This window comes from Lissotriton helveticus, chromosome 10 (assembly GCF_964261635.1).
Source record: "Lissotriton helveticus chromosome 10, aLisHel1.1, whole genome shotgun sequence".
NCBI classification, from domain to species: Eukaryota; Metazoa; Chordata; class Amphibia; order Caudata; family Salamandridae; genus Lissotriton; species Lissotriton helveticus.
The window spans coordinates 779,624,761-779,641,112 of NC_136071.1; the positions used below are offsets into that span (position 1 = coordinate 779,624,761).

Genomic DNA, 16,352 nt, shown 5'->3' on the forward strand with positions numbered 1-16,352 from the left:
ATAATCCAGATGGTTAGAAAGTTGTGGGAGGAATATATTTTCTTCTGAAAGCTCAGCTTTGAGGTCATCAAACGCTACATGTGTTATGGTCAGATTTTCTCATTCTCTATGGGACTATGTGGCACAGAGGCTACCTTCTCTTCCAGAGGAAGTCCTAAATGAGCTATTGCAGGTGGTGTAAAATGGCCAGGAGGCGAGATTAACCTTGAAATGTGGTATTGACACCACTGATTCTGTGGGTGGGTAGGGCTATGGCTCAGTCAGTTGCTCTGCACAGACATGCATGGCTGCGTCAGTCTGGTTTTTCGGAACCAGTGCAAGAGAGCCTAACAGATATGCCGTTTGATGGTGTCCATTTATTCGGTGAAAAGGTGGATTCGGTTTTAAGACTCATCAGAGCTGGTAGATCTGATAAGTTCACTTTTAAGTTACTTTTGTAATCTTGAGTTTGTTTTTCGTTCTTGTGCAGAGGAGTATGTACATGACCGAGTTATGATATGTTTCTTCTGATATATCCTGGATAGTGTTGTGCTAAGTGCAGAGGTTTTTAATCCCAGGCAGTTGGTACTACAGAAGTTGTGTTTCACGATAAGGGGGTTTCTTGGTTATTCTGCTGGCTGCAGAAGTGCTAGAATCAGAAGAAGACAGTATTTTGCCAGTGTATAGTTTGTGTTATTGCAGGTCTTACAGTTTGATTTACTGTGGAAAAGAATTTAGGCTCAAAAGTGATACCATTATGGCATATACTATACTCTATGTGGAGTAATGCTTGTATGCTGTCATATGTGTGTGAAATATATACATATATGTGTGTGTGTAGGTGTGTGCATGGGTTGCTCAACTTATGTAATTTTAGCCTCACCTACTCTGTGGACAGTTAGTTCTCTGTAAAATGGTATCATATATCAGTGAACTTTGGTACCCTTTTGTTAGGTGATTTTTAATTGGTTCCCCATTGGAGTCTTGGGGCATATGAGGTGCCCTTTATTGAGAGGACCCTCATAATACGCGTGGGTAATATGATGTGTCTATTATGTGTTGTATGGTACGATACTAGAGCCTCTCTCCCAACATTTCTTCTGATAATTCTCAAGAGGTAGCTGGTAGCCTACATTATTATTTATGTGGCATCTGCTTTTTCCCTAGTACTTGCCCTACATTCACCTGATAGATCAGGTTCTCTACGTCTGTTAGATGTAGAACATTATTAACAAATGCTTATCTGTGAAGCCTCATTGTAGGAAAGTGGCTCTATATATACTGGTATAAAGTAAGGTACAGTGTGTGTATAGAGTCCCCAGTCCCCAGAGGTTTGGCAGAGGCTAAAGTTAGATATAACCTTACTCTCTAAAGTGGTAGCTTGGTCGAGCAGTAAGGCAGTATCAGAGGACAGTGTAAAGCATTTGTTGTACCCACTCAGTCAGCAAATGGTCTCACACACTCAAGAAATTAACTCTAGGCCAATTGTTTTGTATCAAAAGATATAGTTATTTTATTTTAGAACCAACAAGGTATCAAAATGTACTTTCTCAGGATGAGTAACTTTAGTTAAATACTTTTCAAATAGGCAATAGACTTTTTGAATGCAATAGTTACAGTTTGTTGCAATAGGCAACACAATTTCAAACACAATGCAACATTGAGCTCAATGGGAATTTCTAGTTAAATGCAATTAGTTACTTTGTAGATAACTTTTCTAACCACATCCTAGATTCAGTCCCGGGACATGAGCTGTAAACAGTTAAGTAAAAGCGTTTTGGTTACAGTAGTGGTTTTTAAGGAATATTATTGTATTATAAAAGTTGACAAACTTTTTCAGTTGAAATTACCAATGTTATCCTATGGAAGGAAATTCAATTTGCAGGTAAAGTATATTCACGTTACTTTTGTAATCCAGTGCTGGACTCCTAGGTTCAGCACTGGGACCTCTATCTAAAACAGGCAAGTAATTACGTTTTTATCGTTGCCACGATTTTTAGAGAGTATTCGTAAGTTTCAAAAATCGACACTTAGAAACTTTTTCAGCAAAAAGCAGGCAATGATATCTTATGGAAGGAAATTCAAGTTACTGGTAAGTACGGTTAGAATTACTTTTCAGGGTCAGTACTGGGCTCAAAGATGCAGCACTGAGGTCTCTCCTGATAACAGGTGAGTAAATCGTAATTCGTAGTTCGGCTGATTTTTGATGAATATTTTAAAGTTCCAAAACTCCACACTTAGAAGAATTTCCAAGTGAAACCAGTCAATATTAGCCAATTAAAGAAAAGTGAGTTATCGGCTTTTAGGTAAGTACTCGACTGGCAGAGTTAAGGTTCTGGGCATAGACTCAGGGGTCTCCCAGGGTCAGGTAGGTACAGTTGGTACACCCTCAGCGGCACAGGGGCAGCCGGGTGCAGAGGTCGTTAGGCCCAATGTTAGTCAATGAGAGGCAGGGGGCCTTCGGTTGGTGGCTGCTGGCTAGCAGGCCACGCGGCTGTGGGAGCTGGGCTCCTGGTCACTTGCTCAAGGCAAACGGGGAAGTAGGATAGGACAAAGGCTGCACTGCCAGGGGCACTCGGGCGGCTGGGTGCAAGGTGCTTTTGAGCCGTCGGGCATTCAATGTTATTCAATAGAGATCTTGAAAAGGGAACAAAGGCTGCAGGCTAGGGACGGAGGATCTTCTGGGGCGACCAACACTTTGAGGGGTAAGTTGGGATCTTGGAGGGAAGGTAGGCACCCCAGAGTTGGGCACAAGGGGCCGGGGTCGCCGGGTGCAGGGGTGTCTTTTGGCGGCGGGAAATCTTACCCTCTGCTGGTCGCGGTTGGGGGGATCCCTGGTTCTGAGGCTGCAGGCGATGTCTGGATTGTCAAGGAGGGTCCTTGGGCACTGGATTCCAGGTCAGAATCGCCGGGGGGACTTCTTCAGGGTCTTTGTCCAATCGGGCACAGGCCGGGCACGGCTGGTGCAGAGTGGGCTGGATTCGCGGTTCCTGGCTGGCACCAGGGGTATTGTTGTTTAAGCAGAACCACTGCTCATGGGAGTCCCAGTCTCTAAGAGGGTCAAGGCAGGCAGGTCCTCCGGGTTTCTCGAGGTTGCTGTGCGCAGGAGACGTCGGGATTCAGCAGGAGCCGGTTCAAGGATCAACAAGCCTGTAGGGCTGGGGCCGAGTCACTTGGTGTCGTCCTCTTGTTAACAGCTGCACCGCAGGTCTTCTTCTTCTTAGTCTTCTTTCTTGTTTCGAAATCGGATCTGAGGAAGGAAGGTTCAGGGTGCCCCTAAATACTAAAATTAGGAGCTTTACAGGTATGGTGAGGGCAGGTGCCAATAGGTCTCTTACCTGGGATGGGTACACCCCCTAATCTGCTCCTCTCCTGTGGGAGGGGGGCAGGAGCCTTGCTGTGAGTGTGTAGGGCTCCCCATCCTCAAGATGATCGTAGCCCAGAGTCGTGCATCACCTCGCCTCTCCCACCTGAGGGGCGGAGTTGGCACAGGCTGGCACACCCCCTTTCCTGACGTAGGGTTTCCCACCAGTCTTCCAGCCAGAGGGGGGGTCAGAACTGGTGGGGGTCAGTTGCTGAGTACAGCAAGTGACCTGGAGAAGCTCACAAAGGTGGCATGCCTTTGAAGCTTCCCCCAGGAGACCTAGCACCTCGCCCAGGATGTGCATTGTTGCAGGCCCAGGAGAGCGGGGGGTCTCCACCCTGGGTTCCAGCAACATGTCTGCTGTGTGGCAGCCTAGGCAGCCTCTCAGGGAAGACGTGGATTGTAGGTTAGGTTTCAGGGGGCATCTCTAAGATGCCCTCTGTAGTGCATTTTACATTAAATCCCACACTGGCATCAGTGTGGGTTTAATGTGCTGAGAAGTTTGGTATCAAACTTGTCAGTCTTCAGTGTAGCCATTATGGTGCTGTGGTGTTCGTAATGACAACCTCCCAGCACCATATACTCTTTATTGGCATCACTGCACTTACAGTGCCCAGGAATGGCCGTGGGTACTGTAGGGGCACAGGGTTCATGCACCTGTACCCACACCACTGGCATAGGGCACCCAGCTAGAGGGGTGACTGATGTATGCCAGGGCAGTGGGTTTGTGGGCATGGCACACATGGATGTGTGCCATGTCGACTCTTTGTTTAGTTCTGCACCAGGACACTCAGCCTGCAAAGGCAGTGTGTGTGAGTCAGGGTGCAGGGCCCCTACGGGTGGCACAATAAGTGCTGCAGCCCTTAGGGTTCTTCTCTGGTCACAATGCCCTGGGTACTTATGGTACCATTTACCAGGGGCTGACATGTGGCCAGAGATGCCAATTGGATTTTAGCTTCAATACAATTCTTAGGGAAGGAACACAGGCCCTGGGCACCTGATTGGCAGGAGCACAGGGCACACTCAGTCAAAGCACATCAGCAATTCAGCAAAATGTGGGGGTTACCATGCAAGAAGGATGGCACTTTCTCACACTTGACATTATATTGCTATTCAGGTCTGTCTTTGGCCATTGCTGTTGAGCATGTTCATCTTCTCTCAGCATGATTGAGTGATTACTTTCCTGGAGTTATATCAGGTTATGTTAGGCCATCTGGCAAATAGGGTATCTTAGGTGATTATATTACCTCTGAAAAACATTTCCCTCTAATGGGTACCGTTTCTTCTCTATGAAGAATTAATATAGGTTGATCCTTGAGAGGGGTAGGCATGAGTCTCGTAGTTTCTACCTTTTGTAGAAGGTCAATTCCTTTCATTATCTATCTGTCTATAGTTGATTGGAGACAACTTGTTTCCTTATTTCCTGCCTCTACGAACTGTAAGTTTGGTTCACACATTGCAACGTGTAGTTCCTAGAGGGTTAGACAATTTAAAATGGGTCTGTTTCAGTGGTCAGATTCTTTCTTTTGTTTTGGAATCCTTTTTAAAGTTTTAGGTCTTAGTCTCTCACCACTCCTTCGGTAGATGGTTTCTATTCATTTTTTTTTTTTTTTTAAACTCTTTATTCGTGACTGTTTCAGGATGACATACACTTCTGTTCAATTGCATCTCATATCCCTCAGCAGTCTTTTCCATTTTCTTAACCAGTAATTGTGGGGGTATATCATTTCAGTTGTGAGGTACGTATCATAACATTCCCCGGATGCGTCCCAAGTATGTGTTTCAAACACCATAATCAAGGTTCTCATTATTGGCAAACCCCAACTGTCCCCCCCTCCCCGCCCGCCCCCCTCTGTCTCCTGGTTGGCCTCTCTCCTGCACTCGACATCCCAGGCCAAGGTGGCTCTGTCTATCTGGAATTCGTGTAGGGTCCTAGGTCTGGTCTAACCCCGGTGAGTTGCCCCATTGCTCTTGAACCTCAGCCCCCCCCTGCCATCTGTGTAAGGTCATCCTACCGGGTCTCCTGGGCTTTCCAGGTCTGTCTCTTCCAGGTCTATCAGCATTTTGTCCCAATCCTGTGCTATGGGGTATTTGCGAAGACCCTTGCTCTCCTCCCCCCTCAAAGCTGCAGATTCTGCTTTACCCCATTTCAGCATGTCGCTGCGCCACACTGCTACTTGCGGGGCCCTGGGCGACTTCCATCTCATAGTGAGCACCCTGATCGCCAGCACTAGCGCCAGGTCCGCAAACTTCAGTTGAGCCTTGCATGTTTTGGGCCGTTTCCTGTTCCCTAGTAGACAGGGTAATGCTCCCTCCGGGATCCGGAGTGTTGTTATAGAGTGCAACGTGTGTTTGATCGTCCCCCAGTAAGTATGTAATTTCGGGCATGCCCATAGCATGTGAAGAATATGTGCCTCGTCTTGTTGACATCTCGGGCAGCAGTGTGCAGCGGTAGGGAACATTCTGTGTAGTCTCTGGGGCGTAAGGTAAGCTCTATGGAGAATCATGGCTTGTATGAACTGAAATTTAACATTCCTAGATACCCGTCTATGATGACCCAGAATTATCTTCCACTCTCCGTCCGATATGTCTTCACCCGCGTCTACAGTCCAGGTCTCCCTGAGTGTGGCGATCGGTGACGTCACATGTTCTCTGATACCAACATACAGCCATTTCACCAAGTGTCCCCCCGTGCCCATATAATGCATGAGGTGTACTAGCTCATGTTGATCTGGTTTTGTACGTTGTGGGGCCCAGGTCCGTCGTATGTAGTGCGTTACCGAGGCGTGTAGGAGGTATAAACGTGAAGGGGCTCCTGTGACCTGCACAAATGAGGCATGGTCCAGTATGGTGTCATCGCCGAACAGGTCTCCCACCCTGTCCACCCCGGCCTCCGTCCATGGACGTAGTCTGCGCTGTGTTAGAGTCCCCTGTGGTGTCGGGAGCCCCAGTAGAGGGATATTATCCGCATATGGGTAGGTCCCCGCCGTGTATGACAGCGATTTCTTCCAGCAGGTCAGGGCCACATGCAGGAGGGGGTGGCAGTCCCTGGGGGTCCTAGCATTGGGCAAGAGGAGGGAGTGTAGGTCTCCACGTGCTAATTTGTCCGTCGTGTAACCGATCTCATGCAAGTCTCTACCCGCCACCCATCGGGTCAACCATTGGAGCTGGCTGGCATAGTAGTAGCTTCGCAGGTCCGGTACGCCCAGGCCGCCCCGTCTGGTGTGTAGCTGCAGTTTTTTAAGGCTAATTCGTCTTCTCCCCGATCCCCATATGAGGCTGACCAGTAATGTATCAAGTGTGGTGAAAATCTGTCGCGGGAGCAGGACCGGCAGGTTTACAAAGTAATATAATATGCGGGGGAGCAGGACCATCTTCGAGACTGCCACCCGTCCCATTACCGATAGGGGTAGGGACGTCCAGAAACCTATGCTACCTCGCAGGCCAGTAATGGCCTTACGGATATTACCGTCAATTTGAGCCTCTGGGTCCTGGTAAACCTGTATCCCGAGATATTTGAACGTGGTTGGTGCCACTTGAATTTCATAGGCCCCGAACTGTATGTAGGGGGGCTGTTGGCCCTCTCGAAAGAAGAAGCCCAGGGACTTTCCCGGGTTTATAGCCAGTCCAGATATGATCTCAAAGCGTCTGAAAACAGTCGCCAGGGGCGAGTGGTCCCCTCGCAGGTTCCGGAGAAATACCAAGATGTCGTCAGCATATATTGAGACCATGTGGTCGATGCCCTCTACAGGTATGCCTTCCTCCGCAGCTCTGATGCGAAGCGCAATAGCCAGGGGTTCCAACGTCAGCACAAACAGCAGCGGCGACAGTGGGCAGCCCTGTCTTGTGCCCCTATGGACCTCATAACAGTCCGATGTGTGTCTTCCCGTGCGTGCCCTAGCCGTCGGGCCTGTGTACAACAAGCGGATCCATTTTATAAGGGCCTCTGGGAACCCAAAACGATGCAGGACTTCAAACATGAAGTCCCACGTCAGGGAATCGAAAGCCTGACGGAGGTCAAGGGCTATGCAGCCAGCGTGCGGTAAGTTGTGAGGTGTAGTTGTCATGAGAGCGTGGAGTCGCCTCGAGTTCTGGGAGGTACTCCTCTCTGGAAGGAAGCCACATTGATCAGAATGGATCAGGCCAGGGAGGTGGCGCTGGATCCGCATGGCAATAGCCTTACTAAGGATCTTATACTCCGTGGAGAGCATGGATAGGGGTCTGTAATTACCCACATCTTGAGCATCCCTGCCGGGCTTCGGGATAGAGATCACCAATGCCTGCATGGTGGTAGTCGGGAGGTGACCAACCTCGTAGGCGGTGTTGTAAATTTTCTCCAGGACGGGGGCCAGCACATCAGCGTAGGTTTGATAAAATTCCCCCGGCAGGCCATCCATGCCCGGGGTTTTTCCCCGGTTAAGTGTATGGATTGCTACCTTTATTTCGTGTTGTGTAATAGGTCCGGCTATAGCCGCCTGGATTCCCGGGGTCAGCACTGGGAGCATTAGGTCATCCAGGAATCCCGTTATGTCTTCTCTGGTCCCTACAGTGGGGGGGGCGTAGAGGTTCTCCAAGTGAGTCTTAAATACTGTGTTAATCTCCATTTGAGTGTGCACCTGTGTACCCGCTGCGTTCCTAATAGTCGCTATGGTAGGGCATTCGGGGGCATCCCGAACTAGCCGGGCAAGCAGAGCGCCGGATCTGTCCGCCTCCGCCTGTTGTCTTTTCAGATAGGCCCCATAGTCCATCACCCTCAGGGTTTCTAGCAATTCTGCGTGGTCAATATTACACTGCTGTAGCTCAGTTGTACGGCCAGGGTCCTGCCCCACCGCATTTTCTAGGTCGCGCAAGCGCTGTTCCACTTCACATAGCTTACCGTGGATCTCCTGCCTGGCTCCCACCCGTCGGCCTATAGCAGCCCCCCGTATGACAGCCTTCATTGCGTCCCACACCACTAGGTTCGAGGATGCGGAGTCCCAATTGGTATTGAAGTAATCAGTTAAGGCGTCAGCTAAATGTGCTCGGAACGGGCCATCCTCGAGCAGCGCAGGGTTAAGCCTCCAGGTAGGAACTGGTGAGGGTACTCTACCCCAGTGTAGGTCAACCGCCAGCGGTCGGTGGTCCGAGAACGTTTTAGCAAGGTAATCTGCTGTGGCACACCTAGTCACCACCGAGCTAGAGCATACAAACCTATCCAATCTGGTATGTAATTTGTGTACAGGGGAGTAGCATGAGTATTCTTTGTGTGTCGGGTGCAGTGTGCGCCAGATGTCCGCCAAACTCCAACCCCGAAGCCACGTCCCAAATGACTCTGATAGTTTATGTATTCCCGCCGCCTGGAGGGGGGGGTGTGATCTGTCGAGGGTCACATCCAAAATCATGTTCCAGTCACCACCCAGAATCCAGGGGACGTCCACCCAATCCGCTAACGCCCGGCCCACAGCAGTAAGGAACCTATCCTGGTCAAAATTCGGGGCATAAATGCTGCCCAGCACTACCACCTCCCCGTCCAAGGTGCCTCTCACTAACACATAGCGTCCCTGTTCGTCAGTCCGCCTCTCCAGTTCCACAAATGGAGTACCATGGCGCACCCATATCGTGGCCCCTCTTGAGAAGGCAGAGTATGTGGTAGAAAAAACAGTACCCCTCCATTTCTTTCTCAATAGGAGTGCCTCGGAGTGTGTCAGGTGCGACTCCTGTAGGAACACTATGTGTGCCCCTTGCCGTAGTAGGAAAGCGTGTACTCTGTGTCTCTTCTGCACTGCCCCCAGCCCTCTCACATTCCAGGTGACCAGCCTATACTTTCCGTGTGTGTCAGCCATAGCCCCGTGTTGGTGTCAAAAGTAGTGTTCCCATATGTCCTATTGAGTGATTCTTCCATGCCCCCCAGGAGACAGTACCCTCCCTATCCCAAACCCCAACTGTAAAGGCGCAGCCTCCAAACCCTGCTGTGCCAAACCAGAAACAATGGAACGTAAATAAACAAGTAACAATGCATACGCTAGTGGGGGGTCGGCCAAGCATCTGCCGTGTCCATAGTGCCATGCTCGGTCAGGTCGCCGGCTCAACGGCGCCGCCGGGAGAGTTCTTTTCGAAGTTAGTTAGTGTAGGTAGCCACGTCTCGTGGAGGGGGGGGAAGCAAGGGGGCAGGGGAGGGGAGGGGGGGACAAGGGCGGCCTCATACCGGCAGAACCAGCCCGTTGCAGCTATGCGCCGCAGGAGCACAGGAGGCGCAGGAATCGCATCGCACGATCCCTGTATCTGAGTTTTTCTCCCCATCCAGGGCAGGCCGCACGGTGCTCGCCAGCAAATAAAGGGCAACATACATATTCTGAGCAAGCACATTTCCCCCCCCCCCCATCCCCGCCGCCCCCCCACCTCGTACAGAAAAGGATATCGTGTTGTATTCTAGTCTCAGGTCTAGTTCATAGAAGGTATTACTCTTGGGCATTGTCTATAAGTTCATCCGCGGCTCTAGGCGTCACCGTCGGAAATAGGATCATACTGCTATCCGAGTCAGAGTGTACAGTGCTATCCTCAGTGTCCGTGTTGATTGTCGCACCGTCGTCTCTGAAGGATCCCACCGCTGCCACTGCATCAGCCTGTCCCTGCTTTTGTTGGTGGGCGGTCGGTTTGCGCTGCTTCGGATGAGTGCATTGGGCGCCATTCTCGGTCTCCCCTTGAGTCGAGTCCTCCCTGGATCCGTTGCCTGTGGAGTCCTGCGTCGGGTCCAGCCGCTCCTCGATGTCCATCACCTCCAGCCATTCCTCCACATCCGTGGGGCTTTCGAAAAAGTGAGTCTTCTTGTCGTGGATCACCTTTAGGCGTGCAGGGAACAATAAGGCGTAGCGCAGTTTAGCCTTTTGGAGCCTCTGTTTTACCTCATAGTATGAGGACCGTTGTTTTTGCACTTGAGTGGTATAGTCTGGGTATAGTGAAATTCGTTTATTCTCCCATGGTATGACCGATTTGATTCTGGCCTGAGTTAGCAGCATGTCTCTATCCCGGTAATTGAGGATCCGGACAATAAGCGGCCGTGGTGTCTGTCCCGTTTTTGGCTGGCCAGTTGGGATTCTATGCGCCCTTTCTACACAGAAATATGGCGACAGACCCTCAGGGGCAACGTTATCTCGGAACCACTGTTCCATGAACTCTGCCGGCCGGGACCCCTCGCTTCTTTCCGGCAGGCCAATAACGCGAATGTTATTGCGCCGATTGCGCCCTTCCGCGTCCTCCACGCGTTCCAGCAGGGTTTTGACTTGACGTTGGATCACTTGGATGGAGTCCGTGTGTTCCGCCACTGTCGGGGCGAGTTCAGTTATCGACAGACCTTGATCTTTAACTTTATCCGCCAATTTCTCGTGGTCCGCCTTAAGCAAGGATAGGTTAGTGGTGAGGGTGCCCATCTGCGTCTCCATCACGGCCCTAGAGTCTCTGATCTCTTTTAGGATAAGGTCTAGTTTGTCGCCTTGCTGGCTCTCTGAGGTGCTGGAGGCCAGAGTCAGCGGTGCAGAGCCCCCAGGGCCCGTATCTCGGGCAGGTCCTGTGCCCGGGCCCTCCTTGCCCCCCGTGTTCTTCACGCCTTTGCGCCCCATATTAGACGTCAGGCGCCTGGTTGGCGGTAGGAGCGCGGGTCAGGGCGAGTATTTGCCGTCCAGTGTGCGTCTTATTTTCCAGTTGTTTCCCCGCCGGTCACACCTGATGCTCTCACCTTGGGGAAGCTGTTGACAGTGTCCGCGTCTCCGCAGGGGGGAGGGGCCGCTTTCTACCACACCCAGCGTATATGAGCGCCGAGGGTTTTCACTGGGCCCACCACCCTGAAGATCTATGTCCCCCACCTCATCAGGCCGTCCGCAGCAGTCAAAAACGGCAGTAGGAGCAGTTGAGCGCTGCCCCGCCTGGGCCCCCAGCAATGTATGGGCACAACGTAGTTACAAAGGGAATGGGTTAGGCGCAGTAACAGTGCCGTATTGGGGGGCGTTGGCTGTGTTGCTGCATGTTTCTCCGGCGCCTCAGTCCTCAGCCCACTGCGTGGGGATAGTCCCTTCACCAGCCCTGTCTCTGCCAGGCATCCAGGGCGCCCCAGCCGGACCCGGCCTCCAATCCAGGGGCCCCCCGCCTCTCCGCAGTCCGCCCTCTCAGGAACCAGGGCAGCAATGGCACACGAGACCCGGCTCGCCGCCCAGTGCAGGGTCCCGGTGGTCCGCCCCGCACTCCCCCGGGGCTCCTCACCGCCGGCGCAGTTCGGGCAGACAGCAAGCCAGGCAGGGGGGCCCCCGCTGCAGGTAGTCACTGCCAGCGGCGGGAATGTCCGGCCCTCGGCGCCCGCGTCTCAGCGTCCCAGCCTGCAGCAGCGGCCCGTCCACAGCCTCCGTACCTCCTCCCGACGTCCAGGTACACAAGGCGCCGTCCTCGCCCCTCGGCAGCCGCAGGGTCAGGATCCCAGGTGCAGGTGTCCGCCTGCAGGATCGGAGGCTCCGGTGCTCTGTCGCTTCACCGTCCTCTTTCTCCGGGCACCCCCGTCACTGGAGGCCCCGGTCCGCAGCGTGGCTCTAGGCCTCCCTGTTAGCCACGGCGTAAGTCCGGAACCCCGGTCACCAGAGCTCCAGGATTTTCAGCGGAGCAGTCGGGGGAGAAGCGCCTCCAAAAACAACCGTTTCCAGGTGGAGATGACCCTCGGCGTAGGCTACAGGATCTTTACCTCTCCCAGCGGCACCGGAGCACTAGCAAACTCCGTCCGCCATGGTGGCCTGCTAGCCACGCCCCCATGGTTTCTATTCATAAAGCAAGGATTTGGGCAGTCCTCGGTTTTAATTAAGCTATCGAGATTTCTTTTTGTTCTTGATAGCTTATTGGATTTCATGCTACTATTGTTTAATGGTAGTCTTTTAGGCAACTTGCATTACTCTGACGGGTTGGATGGTGCTACTTTTCGATTGTGTACTACACTGAGAGGATTAGAGTTTTCAGGAAAACTCAACAGCTTTTTGTGGCTTTCTCACATTCAAGAAAAAATAATGCCATTTCTGAAGCAGGCATTGCATGGTGGATCGTGAAATGTATGTAAATTTGCTACAGAAAAGCCAAACAAACTCTGCGATCAGTTTCACATGCACATTCTACTAGATAGAAAGGTGCTTCAATGTTTTTCTTAGGCAACGTCCCTTTAGCTGATATTTGTGAGCAGCTACTTGGTCGAATCCCCACACATTCACTAAACACTATTACGTGGATGTCCAGGCAAGACAGCAATTTCTAGTGGGGCAAACAGGACACTATTTCAAATATCTGCACCATCTAATACCTAGAGCCACAGCGAGAGGAGTACCTCTTTACAGTCTATCCATAACTTGTGTATCTGGAACCAACACATGCTACAAATTGAGCATGTTACTTTAAGCATCTATTCGTAGCATGTAGTGCTGCAGATTCACATGCTAGCACCCGCCTCCCCATCAGGCATAAAATGGTGTCAGATTTACATATATTATAGTTACAAATGTGTACATATTTTTAGTTTATTTCACACACATCATTTTTTATATTATCTTAACAATGGAGCTGTTAAACATGTGCATCCTCGTGAAGAGGAGAAAACTCAATATCACGCCAGCAGTAGGTCTTCTTAGAGAAAAACAAGTTGGAGAGTCCGAAACAAACACTGGATGGCAGGAGATTGCATAGCATGCGAATGTGCAGCATCACACGCTACGAATAGATGCTTACAAAGTAAGTAACATATTCCCTCTAGTGGATACATAATCTTTCTGCAGGTTTCTCACTGCTGAATCTCCTGCCTGATGAGCTTATGGCGTGTTTAAGATCCTATGGTATGAAAACATATGATAGGCTGCATTGGTCGCTGCCATTGCTGTCTCAGTTTCTCTCTGGACACCTGAATGGTGCACAGATTGAATATCTGAACTGATGCCAGTGTACCTGTTGGCATATAACATACTCTTGTGACATCACACCTGGAGGCGGAGTTGTGGCTGGCTAGATTTCTATAAAAAAGTCACTTAGAGGGAACGAGAGATGTGATTTGCCTCCCAACTGAACCAAGAGAGAGAGTTATAGCAGATGAAATAAAAAGGTGTACTGAGTTCTCCTTCGGTATGGTTGATTCTATAGTTGTTATAGACATGATGTGCAGAAATGATTATCCCTACATATTGAAAGGTCTACATTTTTCAGCCATCACAAATGCCAGGATAGGCCCAATGGCTTTTTCAGTACTGAGATCCATACTAAAAATATAACCCTCTCTCAAAAAATAATGATTCATTCAAAGACACTCATTCAACAGCATGCTAATCATGATGTGTTAATACTGAACACTGTTGCTTCCCCTTTGTATCAGCTTTAAATTGCAGTATTAGCTAACCCCATGGGTAACCAGGAGGAGACAACCTCCTGTCATCAAACCTTCATGAAGGATCCACTGTTCGCATTTGTGCCTATTATCTTCCAGCTACCGTAGTTTCTACGCTATTCAGCTGTTGACCTATATTGGCATTTGTTATGGCTGACACAAGTAAACACTTCTCAGTGTAGGGATAGATACTAATTCCTCTACATCACAACCACTTTTTGACCTTATCCTTAGGACCCACAATGAACATAATTAATCCTACGATTCTCAGAGACATTTAAAAACCCATTCAGGGATTCTTTTTTACTGTCTGTTTTTCATCTCACGAGATTTCACATCCGGTTGAGCCCGCCCTGATAATTATTTTGGGATTATAATGAGACATTGATGATGAAGCATGTCACGAAATGTGAGTAATACTTTCCGTTTATAATACAAACTCCACCGTACAGGAAGCGGAACTCAGTCCAACTCTTTATTTCATCTGCTATGCTAGTCTATGAAAATATAATCCACCATAAGGTTATCGAAGGTAAGTAAGTTTTTTCTTATTGACATGCAGACACAGGACGCCATATTAAATTGTGAATTTTTGAGAATTAAAATTCACCCCCCTCCTTTTCTTGGTGAAAATTGCGTGATTTCTGTTTATGAAAGTGACTCTTCAAGGTCTACAGTACTATTTTCTGAGTGAAACAGTAAAAAAGATGAGATGGATGAAACAATTTAAATAGTCTCACAACCCATAACTTTTTTGGGGTGGTGTTATTTCTTTCTCCCTGCTCTAACATATGCCATGTTAATTTACTGGATTTTCTTCTTTTATTGTAGAAGTAATTACATCTAGAAATAGTCTTTGTAGTTGATTCATTTATTTTTCTATGCAATTACAAAGCATACCACAGGGATAGTTCATGTACCTATTTGTATTTGATAATAACTAAAGGTAATTTATGAATCTGCTGCTTGTTATTACAAATTGTATATTTCTTTATCAGAAATGTGAGTTTGTACGACCGAAAAGAAAATATGAGAAGAAGCCCAAAGTCTTAGCTTCGTCTGCTGCTGCTACTTCCCAACAGACGAATCCTGCGGCGCTGTCTATCTTTATTACCAAGGATCTTAATCAGTATGATTTCCCCAGCTCAGATGAAGACCGTCTCTCCCAGGTTTACCAATCATTATTTTTCAGAACAATTAATTAATTTTTATTTAAACTTGGGCTCTTCTTAGTGTCTTATTTTTGTTACAGGTCCTGTCTGGTTCTTCGGAAGCTGAGGAAGAAAATGATCCAGATGGTGTCTATGCTTTCCGAAGGAAAGCAGGCTGTCAGTACAATGCTGTAAGTAATGACTTTGTATCAGATTACTTTGTTTGATATTGGGCCATAACAATAGCATTATTACTTTGTTCACTTTTTGTCTTTTAAAGCCAAATCTCGACCATATTGGGAACTGGCCTTGGTGTAGTCCAGAACAAGGTGGGTTAGGAGATATTCGCTATAGATACTGCCTAACCACCCTCACCATACCCCAGAGTTGTGTTGGATTAGCACGACGACGGCTTGGGCGAGGTGGAAGGTAAGTGAAACAATTTACTATTTCTTCAAATTGTCACTGTTGAATTTATTTTGATTTATTTAGCAAGAATAATAAAGTCAAAGTCATAAAAACAATATCCATGAGTGACAAGCTTCGTACATTCTCTATTTTGACAATGCAGTGCTGTAATAAATAGGCAGTGCCCAGCAACCCAAGCAGGTAAATCTTACTCGAGATTAATAGGCAAAAGATAATAAATCTTTTTCAACGGCCCAAGAAGGTTCCTCCAGCGGTATCCCTCAGAATGTTGAATCCTGAAAGATGTGAGACTATATAGTGACAGAAACGTCTCACAAGGCATGATGACGCTAATGGTTCTGCACTACAAAGAAGGACGATGGATGGGCTAGAGGAACTATAAGATTTGAAAATAAGAAACCCAGGAGAAAGAAAACAGAAGAAAGTAGAAAATAAAAAGCAAGAATATAGAACACACCTTTCTCCATCAATAAGAAAAGTAAAAAATATGTCGTGTACAACACAATAATACAATTCGCAGGAAATCAGCAGTTGATACTCTCTCTTGTAGAATTTTCTAAAAAAAATTCTCACTCTGGATGAACATTTAACTATTCAAGTCACAGTGTCCTCCAGAACGTTGTTGCATATGGGAAGTGTAACAAAGATAAATGTCACTTCATGGTCATTCCTCTTTAAGTTGACTGTGGAGCCTGGTGCCCTAATTTTTCCTGACTTGTTTCTACATATGTTCATTAAAACTGATCCTTGATCCTCAAAATAACACACACAGCTTCCACATATTTAGTCTGGTTACAAATTCTTTAAACGGATTATGTAACAGTAGTGAGAATATACACTATGCACAAGAATGAGAGGCATCTGACATCATGCAGGTAATTAGCCACTATAGCCTAAATGCATTCTATCAGCTCTAGTTGTATACTTTCATCAGTAAACCTAAACCACCTGCTGTGCAAGTAGCATACTAAAAATGTGCCCATGTTAGGCATTGCCTTTGTCATGACGTAATAATTAAGCAGTCTCCCAAATAATGTGGGGTCTTGGAAGTGTCCTG

General features: G+C 48.4%; 1 protein-coding gene across 3 annotated transcripts in view; it reads left to right on the plus strand.

Moving 5' to 3' along the window:
• EPC1 (enhancer of polycomb 1) overlaps positions 1-16,352 on the plus strand; it is a 1,518,836-nt gene that overhangs the window by 797,849 nt on the left and 704,635 nt on the right. For all 3 annotated transcript variants that reach the window (XM_078663339.1, XM_078663341.1, XM_078663340.1), the window contains exons 7-9: positions 14,714-14,884; positions 14,968-15,057; positions 15,147-15,295. In XM_078663339.1, the coding sequence (XP_078519465.1) occupies positions 14,714-14,884; positions 14,968-15,057; positions 15,147-15,295 (410 nt within the window). The remainder of the gene's footprint in view (positions 1-14,713; positions 14,885-14,967; positions 15,058-15,146; positions 15,296-16,352) is intronic.